This window comes from Scyliorhinus torazame, chromosome 12 (assembly GCF_047496885.1).
Source record: "Scyliorhinus torazame isolate Kashiwa2021f chromosome 12, sScyTor2.1, whole genome shotgun sequence".
Lineage (NCBI taxonomy): Eukaryota > Metazoa > Chordata > Chondrichthyes > Carcharhiniformes > Scyliorhinidae > Scyliorhinus > Scyliorhinus torazame.
The window spans coordinates 83,574,844-83,597,593 of NC_092718.1; the positions used below are offsets into that span (position 1 = coordinate 83,574,844).

General features: G+C 50.7%; 1 protein-coding gene across 1 annotated transcript in view; it reads left to right on the forward strand.

Annotated features, from left to right (window-relative positions):
- Positions 1–18,082: 18,082 nt before the first annotated feature.
- The window catches only part of spaca6 (sperm acrosome associated 6), an 80,558-nt gene continuing 75,890 nt past the window's right edge, over positions 18,083–22,750 (forward strand). The window contains exon 1 of the mRNA XM_072470186.1: positions 18,083–18,515. Coding sequence (XP_072326287.1) covers positions 18,299–18,515 — 217 coding nt within the window. The 5' untranslated portion in view covers positions 18,083–18,298. The remainder of the gene's footprint in view (positions 18,516–22,750) is intronic.

Consider the following 22,750-nt stretch of genomic DNA (forward strand, 5'->3'; position numbering starts at 1 on the left):
GTATATTCGTGTTCAGCTGTCTCCCCTTCACAAACCCAGTTTGGTCCTCGTGGACCACCCCCGGGACACATTCCTCTATTCTCATTGCCATTACCTTGGCCAGGACCTTGGCATCTACATTTAGGAGGGAAATAGGTCTATAGGACCCGCATTGTAGCGGGTCCTTTTCCTTCTTTAAGAGAAGTGATATCGTTGCTTCAGACATAGTCGGGGGCAGTTGTCCCCTTTCCTTTGCCTCATTAAAGGTCCTCGTCAGTACCGGGGCGAGCAAGTCCACATATTTTCTATAGAATTCGACTGGGAATCCATCCGGTCCCGGGGCCTTTCCCGCCTGCATGCTCCTAATTCCTTTCACCACTTCTTCTACCTCGATCTGTGCTCCCAGTCCCACCCTTTCCTGCTCTTCCACCTTGGGAAATTCCAGCCGATCCAAGAAGCCCATCATTCTCTCCCTCCCATCCGGGGGTTGAGCTTCATATAATTTTTTATAAAATGTCTTGAACACTCCATTTACTCTCTCCGCTCCCCGCTCCATCTCTCCTTCCTCATCCCTCACTCCCCCTATTTCCCTCGCTGCTCCCCTTTTCCTCAATTGGTGTGCCAGCAACCTGCTCGCCTTCTCCTCATATTCGTACTGTACACCCTGTGCCTTCCTCCATTGTGCCTCTGCATTGCCTGTAGTCAGCAAGCCAAATTCTACATGTAGCCTTTGCCTTTCCCTGTACAGTCCCTCCTCCGGTGCTTCCGCATATTGTCTGTCCACCCTCAAAGGTTCTTGCAGCACCCGCTCCCGTTCCTTACTCTCCTGCTTCCCTTTATGTGTTCTTATTGATATCAGCTCCCCTCTAACCACCGCCTTCAACGCCTCCCAGACCACTCCCACCTGGACCTCCCCATTATCATTGAGTTCCAAGTACTTTTCAATGCACCCCCTCACCCTTAGACACACCCCCTCATCTGCCATTAGTCCCATGTCCATTCTCCAGGGTGGGCGCCCTCCTGTTTCCTCCCCTATCTCCAAGTCCACCCAGTGTGGAGCGTGATCCGAAATGGCTATAGCCGTATACTCCGTTCCCCTCACCTTCGGGATCAATGCCCTACCCAGCACAAAAAAGTCTATTCGCGAGTAGACTTTATGGACATAGGAGAAAAACGAGAACTCCTTACTCCGAGGTCTGCTAAATCTCCACGGGTCTACACCTCCCATCTGCTCCATAAAATCTTTAAGCACCTTGGCTGCTGCCGGCCTCCTTCCAGTCCTGGACTTCGAACTATCCAGCCCTGGTTCCAACACCGTATTAAAATCTCCCCCCATTATCAGCTTTCCCATCTCTAGGTCCGGAATGCGTCCTAGCATCCGCCTCATAAAATTGGCATCATCCCAGTTCGGGGCATACACGTTTACCAAAACCACCGTCTCCCCCTGTAGTTTGCCACTCACCATCACGTATCTGCCCCCGTTATCCGCCACTATAGTCTTTGCCTCGAACATTACCCGCTTCCCCACTAATATAGCCACCCCCCTGTTTTTCGCATCTAGCCCCGAATGGAACACCTGCCCCACCCATCCTTTGCGTAGCCTAACCTGGTCTATCAGTTTCAGGTGCGTTTCCTGTAACATAACCACATCTGCCTTAAGTTTCTTAAGGTGTGCGAGTACCCGTGCCCTCTTTATCGGCCCGTTCAGCTCTCTCACGTTCCACGTGATCAGCCGAGTTGGGGGGCTTCCTACCCCCCCCCCCCTTGTCGATTAGCCATCGCCTTTTTCCAGCTCCTCACCCGGTTCCCACGCAGCTGTATCTCCCCCAGGCGGTGCCCCCCCCGCCCATCCTCTCCCATACCAGCTCCCCCCTCTCCCCAGCAGCAGCAACCAAGTAATTCCCCCCTCCCACCCCCCCCCGCTAGATCCCCCGCTAGCGTAATTACTCCCCCCATGTTGCTCCCAGAAGTCAGCAAACTCTGGCTGACCTCGGCTTCCCCCCGTGACCTCGGCTCGCACCGTGCGACGCCCCCTCCTTCCTGCTTCTCTATTCCCGCCATGATTATCATAGCGCGGGAACCAAGCCCGCGCTTCTCCCTTGGCCCCGCCCCCAATGGCCAACGCCCCATCTCCTCCACCTCCCCTCCTCCCCCCATCACCACCTGTGGGAGAGAGAAAAGTTACCACATCGCAGGATTAGTACATAAAACCCCTCTTTGCCCCCCACATTCGCCCCACCACTTTGTTCGAACGTTCTTTTTAATAACCCGCTCATTCCAGTTTTTCTTCCACAATAAAAGTACACGCTTCATCCGCCGTCTCAAAGTAGTGGTGCCTCCCTCGATATGTGACCCACAGTCTTGCCGGTTGCAGCATTCCAAATTTTATCTTCTTTTTATGAAGCACCGCCTTGGCCCGATTAAAGCTCGCCCTCCTTCTCGCCACCTCCGCACTCCAGTCTTGATAAACGCGGATCACCGCGTTCTCCCATTTACTGCTCCGAGTTTTCTTCGCCCATCTAAGGACCATTTCTCTATCCTTAAAACGGAGGAATCTCACCACTATGGCTCTGGGAATTTCTCCTGCTCTCGGTCCTCGCGCCATCACTCGGTATGCTCCCTCCACCTCCAACGGACCCGCCGGGGCCTCCGCTCCCATTAACGAGTGCAGCATCGTGCTCACATATGCCCCGACGTCCGCTCCCTCCACACCTTCAGGAAGACCAAGAATCCTCAGGTTGTTCCTCCTTGCGTTGTTTTCCAGTGCCTCCAACCTTTCCACACATCGTTTCTGATGTGCCTCCTGCGTCTCCGTCTTCACCACCAGGCCCTGTATATTGTCCTCATTCTCGGCTGCCTTTGCCTTCACGACCCGAAGCTCCCGCTCCTGGGTCTTTTGTTCCTCCTTTAGCCCTTCGATCGCCTGTAGTATCGGGGCCAACAGCTCTTTCTTCATTTCCTTTTTGATCTCTTCCACACAGCATTTCAAGAACTCTTGTTGTTCAGGGCCCCATGTTAAACTGCCACCTTCCGACGCCATCTTGGTTTTTGCTTGCCTTCCTTGCCGCTGTTCTAAAGGATCCACTGCAATCTGGCCACTCTCTCCTCCTTTTTCCATCCGTATCCAGGGGGGATTCCCATCTGGTTTACCGCACAGTGTTTTTAGCCGTCAAAATTGCCGTTGGGGCTCCTATCAAGAGCCCAAAAGTCCGTTTCACAGGGAGCTGCCGAAACGTGCGACTCAGCTGGTCATCGCCGCACCCGGAAGTCCCAGGTGCCAGATCCCTGAGGGAGACAGTATCTTGACGGCCGTCCGGGTACGCTATGGAGGCGTACTGTGGGTTGGCGTGGAGTAGCTGTACCCTTTCAACCAATGGGTCCGCCTTGTGGAGTCATACGTGCTTACGGAGGAGTATGGGTCCTGGAGCTGCGAGCCAAGTCGTGAGCGACACCCCGGAGGTGGACTTCCTGGGGAAAGCAAAGAGACGTTCAAGGGGTGTGTCGTTAGTCGCAGTGCATAGGAGCGACCGAATGGAGTGAAGTGCGTCGGGGAGGACGTCCTGCCAGCAGGCGGCCGGGAGATTTCTGGATCGTAGGGCCAGCTGGGTGGCCCACCAGACCGTCCCATTCTCCCTCTCCCTGCCCGTTTCCCCGGGGGTTGTAGCTGGTCGTCCTGCTGGAGGCGATACCCCTGTTGAGCAGGAATTGACGCAGCTAATCACTCATGAATGAGGATCCCCTGTCGCTGTGGACGTAGGCGGGGAAGCCGAACAGAGTGAAGGTGGTGTTGAGGGCTTTGATGACGGTGGCAGACGTCATATCAGGGCATGGGATGATGAAGGGGAATCTGGAGCACTCATCGACTACACTGAAGAAGTACGTGTTACGGTCGGTGGAGGTGAGGGGCCCTTTGAAGTCCACGCTGAGGCGCTCAAAGGGGCGGGAGGCCTTCACCAGGCGCGCACGGTCTGGCTGGTAGAAATGCAGTTTGCACTCCGCACAGGCCTGGCAGTCTCTGGTGATTACCCTGACTTCCTCGACGGAGTAGGGCAGATTGCGGGCCTTGATAAAGTGGTACAAATGTGTGACTCCCGGGTGACAAAGGTTGTTGTGCAGAGTCCGGAGTCGGTCCACCTGTGCGCTGGCACATGTACCTCGGGACAGGGCATCGGGGGGCTCGTTGAGCTTACCGGGGCGATACAAAATCTCGTAGTTGTAGGTGGAGAGCTCGATCCTCCACCTCAAGATTTTATCGTTTTTGATCTTGCCCCGCTGTGTGTTGTTAAACATGAAAGCTACTGACCGTTGGTCAGTGAGGAGGGTAAATCTCCTGCCGGCCAAGTAATGCCTCCAATGCCGCACAGCTTCAACGATGGCTTGGGCCTCTTTTTCGACGGAGGTGTGCCGAATTTCGGAGGCATGAAGGGTTCGTGAAAAGAATTCCACGGGCCTGCCTGCCTGGTTGAGGGTGGCGGCCAGTGCGACGTCTGATGCATCGCTCTCGACTTGGAAGGGTAGCATCTCGTCGGCTGCGTGCATCGCGGCCTTGGCGATGTCAGCCTTAATACGGTTGAAGGCCTGGTGAGCCTCGGCCGTAGGTTGAAAAAGAGTGGATTGGATGAGTGGGCGGGCCTTGTCTGCATAATTTGGGACCCACTGAGCGTAATAAGAAAAGAATCCCAGGCAACGTTTGAGGGCCTTGGGGCAGTGTGGGAGGGGGAGTTCCATGAGGGGGCGCATGCATGCTTAGCCGAGGATGGCTAAGCAGTTTGTGCTGAACACACCCTTCTCCTTGTTCCAGGTTAGGTTGAGGAGAGTGGCGGTGATGAGAAATTTGGCAAGGTTGGCATCATGGTCCTGCTGATCGTGGCCGCAGATGATGACATTGTCAAGGTATGGGAAGGTGGCCCGTAGCCCTTATCGGTCGACCATTCGGTCCATTTCGAGAAAACCGAGACCCCGTTGGTGACGCCGAAAGGAACCCTGAGAAAGTGGTAAAGGCGGCCATCTGCCTCGAAGGCAGTGTATTGGCGGTCCGCCTTATGGATGGGGAGCTGGTGGTAGGCAGATTTCAGGTCCACAGTTGAGAAGACCCGGTACTGTGCTATCTGATTGACCATATCAGATATGCGTGGGAGGGGGTACGCATCGAGCTGCGTGTACCGATTGATGGTCTAGCTGTAGTCCCCGACCATTCTGTGTTTCTCCCCAGTTTTCACCACTACCACTTGGGCTCTCCAGGGGCTGTTGCTGGCCTCGATGATGCCTTCCCGAAGCAGCCACTGGACTTCGGACTTGATGAAGGTCCTGTCCTGGGCGCTGTACCGTCTGCTCCTGGTGGCGACGGGTTTGCAATCTGGGGTTCAGTTTGCAAATAGGGAAGGTGGGTCGACCTTTAGGGTCGCGAGGCCGCACACAGTAAGGGGTGGTAGGGGCCCGCTGAATTTCAATGTTAGGCTCTGGAGGTTGCACTGGAAGTCCAGGCAGAGTAGTAAGGCAGCGCAGAGGTTGGGGAGGGTGTAGAGGTGGAAGCCGGTAAACTCCATGCCCTGGACAGTGAGAGTGGCGGTGCAGTACCCCCAGATCGTCACGGAGTGGGACCCGGAGGCCAGGAAGATTCTCTGATTGGCGGGGTGTACCGCGAGGGAGCAGCGCCTTACCGGATCAGGATGAATGAAGCTCTCGATGCTCCCGGAGTCCAGCAGGCAGGAGGTCTCATGCCCATCGATTTTCACGTTTGTAGAGACGGTTGCTGGGTTGCGTGGGCGAGAACTGGTCAATCATGACCGAGGCGAGACGCGGCTGATCGTCGATGGTGGCAGACGATGGGCTGCCCGGGGGGCATGGTTCCTGGTAAGATGGCGGCGCCCACAGGCCGCACGTGCCGTGGGGAGACAAGATGGCAGCGCTTGATGTTCCTAGGGAAGATAAGATGGCGGCGCCCACGGGTCGCACGTGGTCCGAGGAGGGGAAGATGGCGGTGCCCACTGGCCGTACGGGGGGGGGGTCGGAACAATAGCGGTGACTGAACGGGCCTGGCACACCGCCGCGAAGTGCCCCTTCTTGCCGCAGGCCTTCCAAAGGGCGCTCCGGGCCAGGCAACGTTGTCGGGGGTGTTTTGGCTGCCCACAGAAGTACATTTGGGGCCCCCGGGGTTGGTTGGCTCCCGCGCAGCACAGGTGTGGGGTTGGCTGAGTGGGGTCCCTGATGGGGCGGCTGTCTGCCGAGTCCGCGATGCGTAGGAGGGGTGGGCCGCGCGGCCGGGGGTGTAGGCTTAGATGTTGCGCGAGGCGACCGTCAGCGAGAGCGCAAGCTTTTTGGTTGCCGCGAGGTCGAGCATGGCCCCTTCTAAAAGGCGTTGGCGGATGTAATCTGACCCTATCCCCGTAACAAAGGTGTCCCTCATAAGCAAGTTTCAGTATTCCGTGGCCATGACGGTCTGACAATCACAGTCTCTGACTAGGGGAATTAGAGCACGCCAGAAGTCTTCTACAGACTCACCAGGGAGTTGACTGCGCGTGGAGAGGATGTGTCTGGCGTAAAGCGTGTTAGTCCGCTGATAGCACCATGGCTTTGTCGTAGTTCGGCGCGTCCTGGATAAGCGGAAAGATGTTAGAGGTCAGCCGTGTGTAGAGGATCTGAATCTTCTGAGCTTCCGGAATTGGGTCTGGTGCAGACCTGATGTAAGCTTCGACACAGTCTAGCCAATGTTCAAAGTCCTTTTTGGAGTTACCTGATTGCGAGTCCAGCTGCAGGCGATCTAGCTTGATGTGGAGATCCATCTTCTGAAAACTTTAGTGTAATAAATTGATGCACGATCAATTACACAAAGACGAGAGGTGGATGCAACTGAGGCTTTATTACACTAAGATGTGTGGCCTCCTACAGCAGCTGGCGAAATGGCTGCTGTATGGGGAGCACACATATTTATACTCTGCCTACTGGGCGGAGCCAGCAGGCAGGGAACTGCCCCCGTACCTGTAGTACAGGACCTTACCATAAATCACCTAATATATACATCAGTGGTGACTACCGCACAGATGGACAGGCAGAGAGGATGACAGAGAGAGAAACAAACATACAGAGAGACAGACAGAGATAGAGTCAAACATACAGAGAGAGGGACAAACATACAGAGCGAGAGAGACCAACAGAGAGCATGACAGAGAGAGAGACAGACAGAGGGAGCAGAGATAGAGACAGACAGAAGGAGAGAGAGACAGACAGAGGGAGCAGAGATAGAGACAGACAGAAAGAGAGACAGACAGACAGAGAGAGAGAGAGATAGATGATGCGCCAAGCAGCTGAAGGCACAGCCAATATGGTGGAGCGATGGGAATCAGGGAATGGTACAAGGATTGTAAAATCTGGGTGTTGCTGGAAGCCCCTGTGGGTCAGTGAGCAACGGGATAGATGGGTGAGCACGACGTGGTGCAATTTGGAAAACAGACTGACAGAGTTTGGTTAGCCCCTGACATTGTTGGTCATCAAGCCAATGACAAGAAAAAGGCCATTCACACCCACATTCATACCTGGAAATCATACCTGGCACAAAGGAAGATGGTTGTGGTGGTCGGAGGTCAATCATCTCAGCTCATAACATCACTCCAGGAGTTCCTCAAGGAAGTGTCCTCGGCCACCTTCAGCAGCTTCATCAATGACCTCCCTTCCATCATAAGGTCAGATGTGGGGATGTTTGCGAATGACTGCACAATGTTCAGCACCATTCACAACTCCTCAGATAATGAAGCAGCCCTTGTGCAAATGCAGCAAGACCTGGACAATATCCAGGCTTGGGCTGACAAGTGGCAAGTTCCATTCATGCCACACAAGTGCCAGATAATGACCATCTCTACAACAGAGGATCTAACTATCATCCCTTGACATTCAATGGCATGACCATCACTGAATCCCCCCCACAATCAACATCCTGGTGGTTACCATTGATCAGAAACTGAACTGGACTAAGCCATATTAAGACCGTGGCTACCAGGGCAGGTCAAAGGCTAGGTATTCTAAGACGGGTAACGCACCTCCTGACACCCCCAAAGCCTGTCCACCATCTACAAGGTACAAGTCAGGATGCAGTGGAATATTCTCCACTTGCCTGGATGAGTGCAGCTCCAACAACACTCAAGCAGCCCGTTTGATTGCTCTCCCTTCCACAGACATTCAAACCCTCCACCATTGACGAACAGTGGTAGCCGTTTGTGCCATCTACAAGATGCACTGCAGTAACTCCACCTTCCAAACCCACGGCCACTGCCGTCTAGAAGGACAAGAGCAACAAACACCTGGGAACCCCACCACCTGGAGGTTCCTCTCCATCACTCACCACCCTGACTTGCAAATATGTCGCCGCTCCTTCACTGTCGCTGGGGCAAAATCCTGGAACTCCCTCCCTAACAGCACAGTGGGTGTACCTACACCTCAGGGACTGCAGTAGTTCAAGAAGACAACTTACCAGCACTGAAGAGCAACTAGGGATGGGCAATAAATGCTGACCTAACCAGCGACGTCCACATCCTGTAAATGAATAAAATAAAAATGTTCCTCAACATGAGCACTTGGTGTGTCATAACATTCAAGGCTAAGGGCCTTAAATGGAGTTAGGTAGGTGGGTCAGGTGTTTTTCACGTGTCGATGTAGACTCGATGGGCCGAAGAGCCTCTGCACTGTGTAATTCTATGACTTTGTGAAGGGTCGTCTCTGTGGCCATTTGAGGGGAGGTGATGTTGAGAGTGAGGACATTGGAGGAGAAGCAGAGAATGAAATAGCCCGAGAGGTCCTGGCGAGCTATCAGCTTCAAGCAACTTCTGACATGTTGAATTGCTCACAGGGTTGTGACCCCACATCACGTAATACGGAAATGGGGAGTCCATTCTACACTCCCTCCAAAGTCATTGAAGGTTGGCATTCAGGTACAGCAGGCGGTGAGCAAAGCTAATGGCATGCTGACCTTCATAGCGAGAGGATTTGAGTATAGTTGCGGAAGGGAAGTTAATGAGTTACCAATTTAGAAGCATGCTGGGAATATTGACTATATTTTAACACTGCTTTTGAGTGAAAATAAGTAGGTCAAGTAATGCAAACTAAATACTGCTTAGTATGTTGTACTGGCCTTATTATGATAATAAGTTGTTCTTCCGAAGGTAAACAAAATGCGTACTCGAATTGTTTTTAAACCAAGGGCAAAACATTCATATTTCCTCTTGCGTATGTTCCCAAACTTTATCTCTTCAAAGTTGCTTATCTTACACTATAAAATAATGATTTTCGACTTATTACTCAGAGTGCAGTGCACTAGGTTTTGCAGCTGAAACACTCTCTCTCCACAAATATATTTGTGTCAATAAATTTCCTTAAATCGAACCTCGAGGAATTTGTCTTCATTATGATTTCCACGACAAATTGGCGTAGTCGTTGCAATTTCCCTAATTTAATGGGAAGTGAACCCCGAAACGAATCTCTAAACAGGATTCTCTCAGCTGAAGGGGAGAGAGCCATAGCATGACCCCAGCTGAAAGGGGGGGGTCTGCGGCTCGGCAGCCTTAATTACTGGCCAGTGACTCATGCCAGGAGAATTATCTTAATTAATAAATTAATGATATCTGCATGGGAAGAAAAAGGTGCCTTAGAGACTAAAATTTTTTAAAAAGACTTCGAGGTTCGTGAAAGGATAAACACTGGTGTGCGCTCCCTGTAGTATTTGCAAATGATTTCCGCGGTTGTTGTTATTATATATATGTTCTAAAGTATTTTTCAGAAGGAACAATGAGCAATAAACTTGATACCCCCTCACAGGTCATCCCAAAGCCCCGGAAAAGCTATCCGGAGCGAGAAAGAAAGTGAACTCCTTAAAGAGGACAGATAAGGGAGTCAAAATGAGTAAGAAAATGAAAAGAAACAATCGTAAAGCAACGGAATGAGGTAGGAAAACCTATATGTCCCGCATAGGAATCTAATGAAGCTGACCCCCTCTTGGAAAAAAAAACCAGGGGAATAAAAGTAAATAGAAGATTAAAGTAAAAGCGTAACAAATGGGTTCCTGTCGAAAAGGGAATTCAGGTTTTCTGTAGCCGTGAGATAAGGCTAACGGTTAACTGTGATATTTGTGAGCTGTGAGAATCTGTGTTTTGTTTAACCAATTAATTTTAGTCAAAGCATGAAGTGGGTTGTATTTTTTATCGTCTGTCTTTGTGAGTCAGAGATTATAACTTAAGTGATTTTTGTTGCGATTTCTCTGATGAACGGAAACATTGGAAATTACGATCAGTTTAAAAGAAAATGCCTTCACGAATAAAAGTAATTGAATATGAATAAGATTTTAGATTACGTGAAAAAACGTAAATGGCATCATACCAAGTTCTCCGCCCCTTAGATTCTGCAGGAAACATTAACCATTTCAGCAGACAGTTGATCTTTTCTGAACTGACAAAGAACAATATATGTCTTTAAGAATAGCTAATGCCTATAAAATCAATCATTGGAAATTGACTTAAATATGTGCTATTTATAGCCCCCTCCCAGGGGATGTTTGCTGCTTCTAAAATACTCTTATGGTGCATCTTTGCTTTGAAGGATGGGATCCCACCCGGCATAAATGGGGGCTGGGTTCCCAATAATGATAATCATTTGAATGAAGGAAATGAGTCCCTCGAACACTGGTTAGCAAATAGAGGGAAAGAGGCTATCATGCAAGGGGCCAAGAAGCATTTAACCCCCAGGAAGGATGTACCGCAACTAGTGACACCTGACCCTATGAGGCAGACAGACACGCTGCAAATTAGGAATGGTAATACATTGTATTGATAATGGAATGTTTGTGGAACTGTCTCAAACACGAGCTCATCAGCTGAAAAATGTAATAACTTCTGAGACTGCGCCCGATCGCTCTGTGTCTGTGTTCAATGCTGGCAGATGAACGTTAACCCTTACAGTACCACTGTTAAAAAAAAAAATTTAAACTGCAGGAAGTCTTACAAAAGATTAATGACCCTTGGGCACAGCTATTAAAACACCTGATAGAGTCCAGATGAGAGAATATAGTGACCCATTGCACAGCTTGGTATGCTCGTGAGGATAAGCACGCATACAATTTACAAGCGCAATGTCACTTGGGAAAGCAGACATCATTGCATGTCACTCCTTTTTATTTTTCGGTGTTGTGGGATTAGGACTGTTAGTACAGTTGACCTATAGTCAGAGGGACCTTTTTAGGATGGGTTGAAGTTCAGAACCCTATTTAACATTGGCCGTAAGACATCCCGCTAAGGCAAAGCAAATAGGAGAAGTGATCAAAGAGGCCAAAGGAAAAAAGTAATACATGGGATTTATATTGAAATGGACGGATGCAATTGCCTGATAACATTTTATGGCAAACAGGAGGGCAAAGTGACCTCGAAAGAGGAGCAATGGCCCGCTACATTTGAAAGATAACAACCGCCCCGAGAGAGCCATCGTTTACTCCCTTCAATCCTGGCCCACGTACTGCCACATCTATGGGCCCAACATAAAAATCATGTTGGAAAAGTACATTCTGCTCCACTGCATAGGGTGCAGTTACAGAAGAACATTGCCCGGCCCTACTTAAAACTATACAGGTTGGCACCTGAAGCAGAAAAAGGGATAGAGGGAGTGATCAATGCACTATTACAGCAAGGGGTGCTGAAGAGAACACAAAGCCCCCGTAACACCCCTATACTCCCCATTCCAAAGGTAGGAAGACCCAACGAGTGGTGGTTTGTGCAAGATCTTAGAGCCATCAATAAAATTGTTATCACTATTGTTCCATTGGTGCCGGACACAAATGTCATTTTGTCTTCTATACCACCAACAACAGATACTTTCTCAGCCTTTTTCTCCATACCATTGCACCCAGAAAGTCAACATCTATTTGCCTTTACATATCGGAATTAACAGTATTAAAAGAGACTTGGACGAGTGCCAGTTGTCTGCAGGCTCAACATTCCCTCAATATGATGACGAGTTATTGATAGCCCCAGAGGGAGGGCTAGTTTGTCAACAGAATACCCCTTTGTTATTATCATATCTGGCAGAAAGAGGGCATAGGGTCTGAATGGACAAGCTGCAATTCTGTCAGGAGACAGTTCAGTATTTGGGATTTCAGCTGCAGCAAGGACAGTGGAGGCTTGGGTCTGAAAGCGTACAGGCTGTAGCAAGGGTTCCAACTCCACGCACGAAAAAGGAAACCTTTACCTTCCTCGGAATGGTGTGCTTGAAGGGCCAAGGCCTACTCCTGCACCTATTGTCTATGTTTCTATCTCTCACCGCAACCTGACCACAACTAATCTGTATCTTAACTTCATCTCCTTGTCTTGGTTCCATATCTCTTGACCCCCTTACCCAACAAAAATCAATAAACCTCATTGCTGAAGTTTCCACTTGTGACCTCCCAGCCTTGACAGCACTTTGGCAGTGGCGGGGAGCAGAGTTCCAGATTGACATTTCCCTTCGTGTGAGGCAGTGGCCTCATGATATGGTCACTGGACTGGTAATCCAGAGAGCCAGGATAATGCCTGAGTCCAGGAACCAAGGGGGCAATCTATGGGTGTAACCATTGGATATTGGTAGGGTGTTGAACAAATACTTCACATCTGCCTTCACCCACTTCCACCATGTTTTATCCAGTTATCTTTATTGGCAAGGTGAACAAGGAAAAACAAATAAAATTCAATCAAATTTATTGAACAAACAGTACATTCAGTTTCCCTTAAATTATCTCAAAATTGTACTAAAAGGTCCCAAGGATAATATTACTACTTATGATGATTGACTCAGTCATGCCACAGGTCTGATTCTCTCAGTCTCAATTTCCTCAAGGTCTTCATTGCAAAGGTGAGTCTTGCACATTGTTTCCTTCTGCCTCTGGTTATTCTACCAAATCTACACGGTCACCTTCATGCCGAGTCTTTGCTGGCATGTGTTCTGTACCCCCACCCCCTGCCTCCTCCCCCCCAGCCTTCGTGCCTTTCCAGAACGTTTTCTGGCCCCCAACCAATGAGGTCTCGGGAGGGAGTCACAACACCTATCCAATGGAATTGTGATGGACGCTCAGCAGAACTACAGGGACCCACCGCTAAGTGTCCTCCTCCAGTTATATTGTCTGCTTGTAACCTGGTACCAAAAAAGGTAACGGTGGGAAGTCTGGGTGCCAGAAAGTCTGGCTCAATCTGTGTAACCCAAAACAATCGATGCATTATCTCCTGATGGATGATTGACAAGGCAGGTCCAGACATGTCCTGGCTGTTTGTCTGTGCTTAGTATATTCAAGCTTGGCCAAGTTTGAATTCCCATCAGTCTGCCTGGAGTTGACTGCAGTTGATTTAAAATGTCCAATTCTTAATTTGATATATCCCATTTTATTGGGCCTATTGATGTGCCATCAATTAACACAAGACGAGTAGTGAACGAAACTGTGGCTTTAATAAGCTAAACAGAAAGCCTCCTGGCCACTGATCCCGAATTGGGGCAGGGCCGGAGGTCAGCCACCTTTATACAGAGCCCAAGGGGAGGAGCCACAGGCGGAGCCATCAGGCAGTGGTTTACCCACAATACATGTAGTACAGTAACAGTTTACCACAATACATATAATACACTAACAGTGGTTTACCACATTCACCCCCTGTTAAAAAAGGAGTCCAGCGGGGGTGAAGTGGACTTAAAGGTCGGGTCGGTCAGGGGCTTTGACCTTCCGCCATGATCGCCTCAGTCCCGGCTGCGGTGTGTGCACTGGTGTCGAGACCTGCGCGTCCGGGAGCGTGTTGTCTTCTTCTTCGCCCAGTAGTTAAGTCGGTGGAGGGGGGGGGGTGGGGGGGGCGGTGTAGGGGCGGGGGTGGTGGTGACGGTCGCCGGTGGGCCTGTGGGTGCCAAATCTCGAAGTAGCCGGGTAGTGGTGGAGGGAGACGGTGTAGGATCGGGGGTGGTAGTGATGGTCGCTGGGGAACCTGCAGGTGCCAAATCCCGGAGGGAGACTGTGTCCTGCCGCCCGTCATGATCACGTAGGCATATTGTGGATTGGCATGGAGGAGCAGGACCTTCCCGACGAGGGGATCCAATTTATGACTCCTTGCATGCTTCCGGAGGAGGACGGGCCTTTGGACTGTCAGCCAGGACGGGAACGAGACCCCTGAGGTGGACTTCCTAGGGAAGGCAAACATACGTTCGTGAGGGGTCTCATTGGTGGCAGTGCACAGGAGCGATCGGATGGAGTGGAGCGCGTCGGAGAGGACCTCCTGCCAGCGGGAGACTGGGAGACTTCTAGACCGTAGGGCCAGAAGGACAGCCTTCCAGACCGTCGCGTTCTCCCTCTCCACCTGTCCGTTTCCCTGGGGATTGTAGCTGGTCGTCCTGCTTGAGGCGATGCCCTTGCTGAGCAGGAACTGACGCAACCCGTCGTTCATGAAGGAGGAACCCCGACCGCTATGGATGTAGGTGGGGAAACCAAACAAGGTGAAGAGACTGTGCAGGGCCATGATGACAGTGGCAGAGGTCATGTCAGGGCATGGGATGGCAAAGGGGAATCGTGAGTACTCGTCAACAACATTGAGAAAGTACACATTACGGTCAGTGGAGGGGAGGGGCCCTTTGAAGTCGATGCTGAGGAGCTCAAAGGGGCAGGAGGCCTTTACCAGGTGTGCTCTGTCAGGCCGATAGAAGTGCAGTTTGCACACCGCACAGACCTGGCAGTCCCTGGTCATGGTCCTGACCTCGATGGAGTAAGGCAGGTTGCGAGCCTTGATAAAATGAAAAAAACGGGTGACCCCCGGGTGACAGAGGTCATTGTGGAGGGCCCGAAGTCGGTCTACTTGTGCGCTGGCACATGTACCGCGGAATAGGGCATCTGGGGGCTCATTGAGCTTCCTAGGTTGGTACAAGATATCGTAGTTGTAGGTTGGGAGTTCGATCCGCCACCTCAGAATCTTGTCATTCTTGATCTTGCCCCGCTGTGTATTATTAAACATGAAGGCAACCGACCGTTGGACAGTGAGGAGAGTGAATCGCCTGCCGGCCAGGTAATGCCGCCAATGTCGTACAGCCTCCACAATGGCTTGGGCTTCCTTTTCGACGGAGGAGTGCCGAATTTCGGAGGTATGGCGGGTACGGAGAAGAAAGCCACGGGCCTGCCTGCTTGTTGAGGATAGAGGCCAGGGCAAAGTCAGACGCATCGCTCTCCACCTGGAACGGAATGGACTCCTCCACAGCGTGCATCGTTGTTTTGGCAATATCTGCCTTGATGCGGTTGAAGGCCAGGCGGGCTTCAGCCGTCAGGGGAAAAATGGTGGATTTAATGAGTGGACGGGCCTTGTCCGCATAATTGGGGACCTACTGAGCATAATAAGAGAAGAACCCCAGGCATCTCTTCAGGGCCTTGGGGCAGTGGAGCAGCTTCCGGAGTTGGCGGGCTGCTGCACGACACAGGCTTGTGCCACACTCGAGCCGGGTGATGGCGGCACCCACGGCGTCCACGAGGGTGCCACATGGTCGGAGGTGTAGGCCTCTTTGTTCTGGAAAGCCACTTCCAACGAGTTCGAGAGCGGCACTGTCTCTGGGAGGCCGAGTGTACCCCCTTCGAGCAAGCGCTGGCGGATATAATTGGATTTAATGCCCGCGACATAGGCGTCCCTGACCAGCAGCTCCGTGTTGGGTAGCCGATATCGTCTGGCAAACACAGTTCCGGCCGAGTACCCGCAAGGCACGCAGGAATTTGGCTTGTGATTCTCCGGGGCGTTGTTACCTCGTGGCAAGGAGGTGCCTGGCATACACCTCGTTTACTGCCTTTACGTACTGTCCCTTCAGCAGCATTATCGCCTCCGTATATGAGGGGGTGTCTTAGATAAGAAGGAAAACTTACGGGCCCACCCGTGCGTTGAGTATTTGATGGTTTTGGAGGTCGGTGACGTCGTCGGTGGAGGATCCGAGGTAAGCTTCGAAGCAGCTTAGCCAGTGCTCGAATGTCGCAGTGGTGTCGGCTGCTTGTGGGTCCAGCTCCAGACGATCAGGCTTGAGTGATGAATTCATCTTAAAAGATTAGCTTATTAAATTGATGTGCCATCAATTAACACAAGACGAGTAGTGAATGAAACTGTGGCTTTAATAAGCTAAACAGAAAGCCTCCTGACCACTGATCCCGAACTGGGGTAGGACAGGAGGTCAGCCATCTTTATACCTAGCCCGAGGGGAGGAGCCACAGGCGGAGCCATCAGGCAGTGGTTTACCACAATACATGTAGTACACTAACAGTGGTTTACCACACATGTCCTGGCTGTTTGTCTGTGCTTAGTATATTCAAGCTTGGCCAAGTTTGAATTCCCATCAGTCTGCCTGGAGTTGACTGCAGCTGATTTAAAATGTCCAATTCTTAATTTAATATATCCCATTTTATTGGGCCTAAAATCCAGGCCGTTCCATATTACCACAGATTGTAGGCATGGAACTCAGGAAGAGAAACTGCGAGGTCACTGAGCAAATTGACATAGGGAGTGATTAGCAGGCTTTAAAGTGGACAAATCCCAGGTCCAGATGAATTGTGTCCCAGGATGCTGTGGGATACAAGAGAAGAGATTACAGGGGCTTTGACCCAAATTCTTCATTCCACCTGGCCACGCGGGAGGTGCCAGAGGATTGGAGAACAGTTCATGTGGTTCCATTAGATAAGAAAGGTTGTAAAAATAAATCAGGGAACTACAGACCAGTGAGTCTCAGCTCAGTGGTAAGGAAACTATTGGAGAAAATCTGATGGAGAGAATCTATCTCCATTTGGAGAGGCAAGGTTTGATCAGGAATAGTCAACCTGGCTTTGTCAGAGGGAGGTCATGCCTGACAAATTTGATTGAATTTTTTGAGCCGGTAACCAGGAACGTAGATGAGAGTAGTGCAGTTCATCTACTTTATATGGATTTCAGCAAAGCCATTGACAGTCCCACATGGGAGACATAAAGAAGCAAATACACATGGAATGCAGGGTAATTTAATAAGGTGGATTTAAAATTAGCGTAGGAGACAGAGTGTGATAACAGATGGCTGTTTTAATGACTGGAAGCAGTGTTCAGTGGGGTAACACAGGGGTCTGTGCTGGGTCCCCAATTATTCATCATTTATTATGAACGGCATGACACTCGGAAGTTCCGAAGAACAAAGGGACCTTGGCATGTTTGTCCACAGATCTCTGAAGGCAGAAGGGAAGGTTAATAGGGTGGTTAAAAATTTATATGGGACACTTGCCTTTATCAATAGTTTACAGTAGCAGGGAGCTGTATAGATCTTTGGTGAGGCCACGGCTGGAGTACTGTGTGCAATTCTGGCCACCACATCATAGGAACAATGTGATTGCACTGGAGCGGGTGCAGAGGTATTTCACCAGGGTGTTGTCTGGGATGGAACATTTAAGTTATGAAGTGAGGTTGCATAGGTTTGGGTTGTTTTGTTGGAGCAGAGAAAACTGAGCGTGACCTGATCGAGGTGTACAAAATTATGAGGGGCATGGACAGGGTGGAAAGGAAGCAGCTGTTCCCCTTAGTTGAAGGGTCGGTCACAATGGGACACACCTTGAAGTTGAGGTGTAGGGAGTTTAGGGGGTTGTAAGGAAAAGCTCATTTACCCAGAGGGTAGTGACGGTCTGAAATGCACTGCCTGGGAGTGTGGTCGAGGTGGAGTGCCTCCTTTAAAAGTTACCTGGCTGAGCGCTTGGCACATCATAACGTTTGAGGCTATGGGCCAAGTGCTGGCAAATAGAATTAGGTAGACGTGTCGGCATAGACTTGATGGGCCGAAGGGCCTCTTCTGCACTGTGTGATTCTGTGAATGCCCTGGCGAAACGGGTTCGAGTCCAGCATATGGTGAAATTTGAAATCAGTAAAAGTCCGGAATTAAATGTCGATTGACCCTGAAATCATTGCCAATTGTCGTAAAAGCCCTAATTCACTCATGTCCTTAAGGGAAGGTAATCCTTACCTGGTCTGGATCACAGTGTTATGTATTCTGACAGCACAATGGCCATGATGTCACAGCACGGTGAGAGAGGCAGAGCGGGGAGTGCGATAATGACATTGCCAGACCTTTGCCAGACTTCCTCGGTAGTTGGGAGGAGTTCTGAGTCCTTGATTTCATTCACACTCTGTGCCAACACAACCCTGATGTTATTAGCCAATGGCCAGAGCCAACCCCCCATGATTCTTGAGAGATTGAGATAGAGCTTGTCGAAAGCGATGCATCTCGACTCGGACAGCCATCGGGGGGATTGGTGAGGTGTGGGGAGGGGGCAGGGGGAAAGGCCTCGACTGTACTGGTGCTAGGCACCATGCCCTGCACAGGGCACTCCGCCCTCCTTCGCCTCCTCCTGCTGCTGGCAAGCGCACTCGGCAGCACCCTCTGCTGTTATGCCTGCTTTGCGAAGAGTTCTGAGAAATTCTGCACCGAATACATGGGCCAGGACCTGACTGAACTCCACCACGCCCACTGCTGGTACCCAATCAATGAGCTGATAAACAAACGTCAAGTGTACTGGCTACGGATCGGTAAGTACCAGGAGTGCGGTGAACAGATCATCCCAGCGAAACCTTAAGGTGGCAAAGCTCCCTCTGCCTCACTGCGTCCCCCATTTCATTGGTGCGAATTCTGAGTGGGGTAGTCACGTATACCATTTATCAATATACTCTGGCGTGGAGGAGGGGGTTACCATTGGCCGGAAACGTAATTGGATTAGCCATATAAATACTGTAGCTACAAGAACAGGTCAGAGGCTGGGAAACCTGTGGCCGGTAACTCACCTCCTGACTCTCCCCAAAGCCTGTCCACCATCTACAAGGCACAAGTCAGGAGTGTAATGGAATACTCTCCACTTGCCTGGATGAGTGCAGCTCCAGCAACACTCAAGAAGCTCGACACCATCCAGGACAGAGCAGCCCCGGTTGATTGGCACCCCTTCCACAAACATTCAATCCCTCCATCACCGATGCACTGTGGCAGCCGTGTGTACCATCTACAGGATGCACTGCAGTAACTCGCTAATGCTTCTTAGGCAGCACCTTCCAAACCCACGAACACTACCATCTAGAAGGACAATGGTAGCAGGTGCCTGGAAACCCCACCAGCTGGAGGTTTCACTACAAGTCACTCACCAACCTGACTTGGAAATATATCGCCGTTCCTTCACTGTGTCATGTGAGAGTACCTTTAAGACATGGATGTTGAAGCAATGTATCTTTAAGAAAACAGTGATGCCAGAGAGTGGGTGGAGCTGGGCTTTAGATCAGCCATTTTGGAAGTTTTGCAGTTTGAAAAGAGCTTGGGAGTATCTGTGTTTGCAGTGAGCTGGATCTCTGCCATTAAAGACTATCTCTGGATCATTTGGGTGATTTAAACTCATAATAGTAAAGCCTTTAACCTAATGTGATTCTGTTTAAAGGTGTTAAGTTTCTTGGAAGTTTGAAGGAACATTTTGAGGAATTATTTACTGTTGCAATATTTTCAGAGTTATCTCTGAAGTAAGGGGTGTTAAGAGATCCAATGTTTATTTAAGATGTTAAGTTGAGTTCATGGAATAAACAGTGTTTTGTGTTTAAAAACCCACGTGTCCATAATTGTAATCCCACAGCTAGGGAACAAGCCGTGTGCTAGGAAAAGCAACAAATACATTAAAGGGGAAGGTTGGTTGAACTCCAAGGTACATTTTGGGGTTCTGAAAATGCCTCGCCCATAACAATTGGGGGCACGAGGGGGATAAAAGTCTATCTTTTGGATTGGCTTTTGTGAACTTAAAGACAGTGAAGAATGTCATAATATACACCAGTATATCATGGTGCAGACACACACTGATGGACACACAGTGGGATCAATCAACACACACAACACCGCAGCCAATCACCAGTGAGAGCACATGCACTATAAAGACAGGGAGCATCAGAGTTCCAGTCATTCGAGTTGCAGCTAGCTAGGAGGACAGAGCTCACAGCCTGCAGCACAGACATTCACCATGTGCTGAGTGCATCGACTGGTTAGGACAAGGCAAAGGTCTTTAGTTAAAGCTAGTATCGTATTCACCCACAGTCTGAGTATGTTTAAACAGTTAATGATTCAATAAAATAGTGTTGCACAATTTCAAGTGTTGGTGACCTGTATGTGATCCAGAACACCCAACACATCATGACACTAGGAGTTGAGGGATATTAGCACTTCTTAGACATACCTGCAAATGGTCTGCCTTCCGCCAGCATTCCGTCATCCTGCAACATGGACAACATCAGCCCGCCGCCGCCGCTCCGCATCACCGGCAACCTCGGGGCCAACTGGAAGATTTTCAAACAGCGCTTCCAGCTCTTCCTCGAAGCCACGGACAGGGAGGGCGCCTCGGACACCAGGAAGATTGCTCTTCTCCTCTCCACGGCCGGGACCATGGCATCCACATTTTCAACTCTCTCACCTTTGCAGATGACGAAGATAAAACAAAGTTCAAGATGGTCCTCCTCAAGTTTGACACTCACTGCAGCGTAGAGGTGAATGAAAGTTTTGAGCGCTACGTGTCCCAGCAGCGTTTGCAGGGTAAGGATGAACCTTTTCAATCCTTTCTCATGCACCCCCGCATCCTTGCGCAGTCTTGCAGCTACGGGCCCACCTCTGACTCCACGATATGCGACCAGATCGTTTTCGGTGTTCAGTCGGACCCCCTACGTCAGCAGCTCCTCAAAGTAAGGCAACTCGCCCTAGCGACCGCCATCGAGGCCTGTGTCTTGCATGAAAATGCCACCAGTCGGTACTCCCATATACAAGTGGCTGAAGTGGCACAGCAAGGTCCCCACGTGGCGGAATGGGTCCAAGTGATTGAGCACCTCCAGGGCCTCAGCCTGGATGAGGGCGGCCATTTCGCGTGCTTTTCGCGGACTCCCGTGCTTGTGCGCACCAAACGAGCTGACGGTGACATGGAGGAACGTAATGCGCAAGCACGCACCACGCACGACCGCGCCGCGAATGCGTGGTGGCGCAGCGAACGTGCTGACGTCACGACGTGCGGCAACTGTGGCTCCGCCCATTTAAAGTGGCAATGCCCTGCAAAATCTCGACAATGCCTACGATGTGGAAGACTTGGCCACTATGCTGCCTTCTGTCGAGCAGCTTAGCCTGCCAATTCATATCGCTTCAGCCAGCCTCGCAGGAATGTTCGGGCAATTCAACCCATGGTCACCGAGTCCGATGCGGAACTCCCACACAGCAGTGACACCGAGGACCCGAAGGCGCCTTTTCGAATCGGTGTCGTAACGAAAAACAGGCTGTCCCCGAAGCAAAGACACCAGCCGCTGTCGGTATACAGCATCGATCCAGACGATGAGTGGTGTGCCACCCTGACGGTCAACCGGTCCCAAATACGATTCCGTCTGGGCACTGGTGCCTCCGCCAATCTCATGGCATGGTCTGACTTCCAAAGACTTTGTGTCAAATAAGCCATTCTTCCATCAGCCTGCCAGCTATTGGATTATAATGGCAACATCATTCCTGCTAGCGGCTCATGCCAACTTGAAGTGACGCACAGGTCACGCAAAGCCATCCTTCCTTTCAAGATCGTGGGCTCCTCGAACGACTCCCTACTTGGCGCACAGGCTTGCAAGCTGTTGAACCTCGTTCAGAGAGTGCATTCTCTCTCTCCTAATGACACGTCTGCCTTCCAGGACACTGACTTCAGGGCGCAACTCGACGCCATCATCGACCAGCACCGCGACGTCTTCAAAGGCATGAAAGGCTCCCACATACTTAGAAGATCCTACTCAAACAGAACACCACACTCCTGTGGTGCATGCACCTCGCAGGGTCCCAGCACCCCTTAAGGACCGCTTCAAGGAGCAATTGCAGGACCTCCAGGACCAAGGAGTGATCTCCAGAGTTACGGAACCAACCGACTGGGTCAGTTCTGTGGTGTGTGTAAAAAAGTCTTCCGGCGAGCTGAGAATTTGCATTGACCCCAAGGATCTGAATCGCAATATCATGAGGGAGCATTATCCAATTTCCAAGCGCGAAGAGATCACATGCGAGATGGCTCGCGTCAAGCTCTTCACCAAACTCGACGCCTCAAAAGGATTCTGGCAAATCCAGCTCGGACAAATCCAGCAGGAAGCTGTGTGCATTTAACACCCCCTTTGGCAGATATTGTTACAACAGGATGCCGTTTGGGATCATATCTGCTTCAGAAGTGTTCCACAGGATCATGGAACAAATGATGGAAGGCATTGAAGGTGTTCGCGTCTATGTTGACGACAAAATCATTTGGTCCACCACCCCGCAGGAGCATGTCAGTCGCCTCCAGCGCGTGTTCAAACGCATACATGAGCAGAGCCTACGCCTCAACAGAGCCAAATGCTCGTTTGGTCAGATGGAACTCAAGTTCCTAGGGGACCACTTCTCCCAGTTGGGTGTGCGGCCGGATGCAGATTAGGTGGCTGCTATCACAGCCATGAAAATGCCAGAGTACAAGAAGGCAGCCCTCCGATTTCTGGGCATGGTCAACTTTTTAGGGAAGTTCATCCCTAACCTCGCCTCTCATACCACGGCTCTCAGGAACCTGGTCAGGAAGACGACAGACTTCCAATGGCTTCCTGCCCACGAGCACAAATGGAGAGAACTCAAAACCAAACTCACCACGGCCCCGGTCATAGCTTTCTGTGGTCCAACAAAAGAGACCAAAATTTTGACCGATGACAGCCAATCCGGCATTGGGGCAGTGCTCCTGCAACGTGATGTGGCCTCATCATGGGCCCCTGTTTCT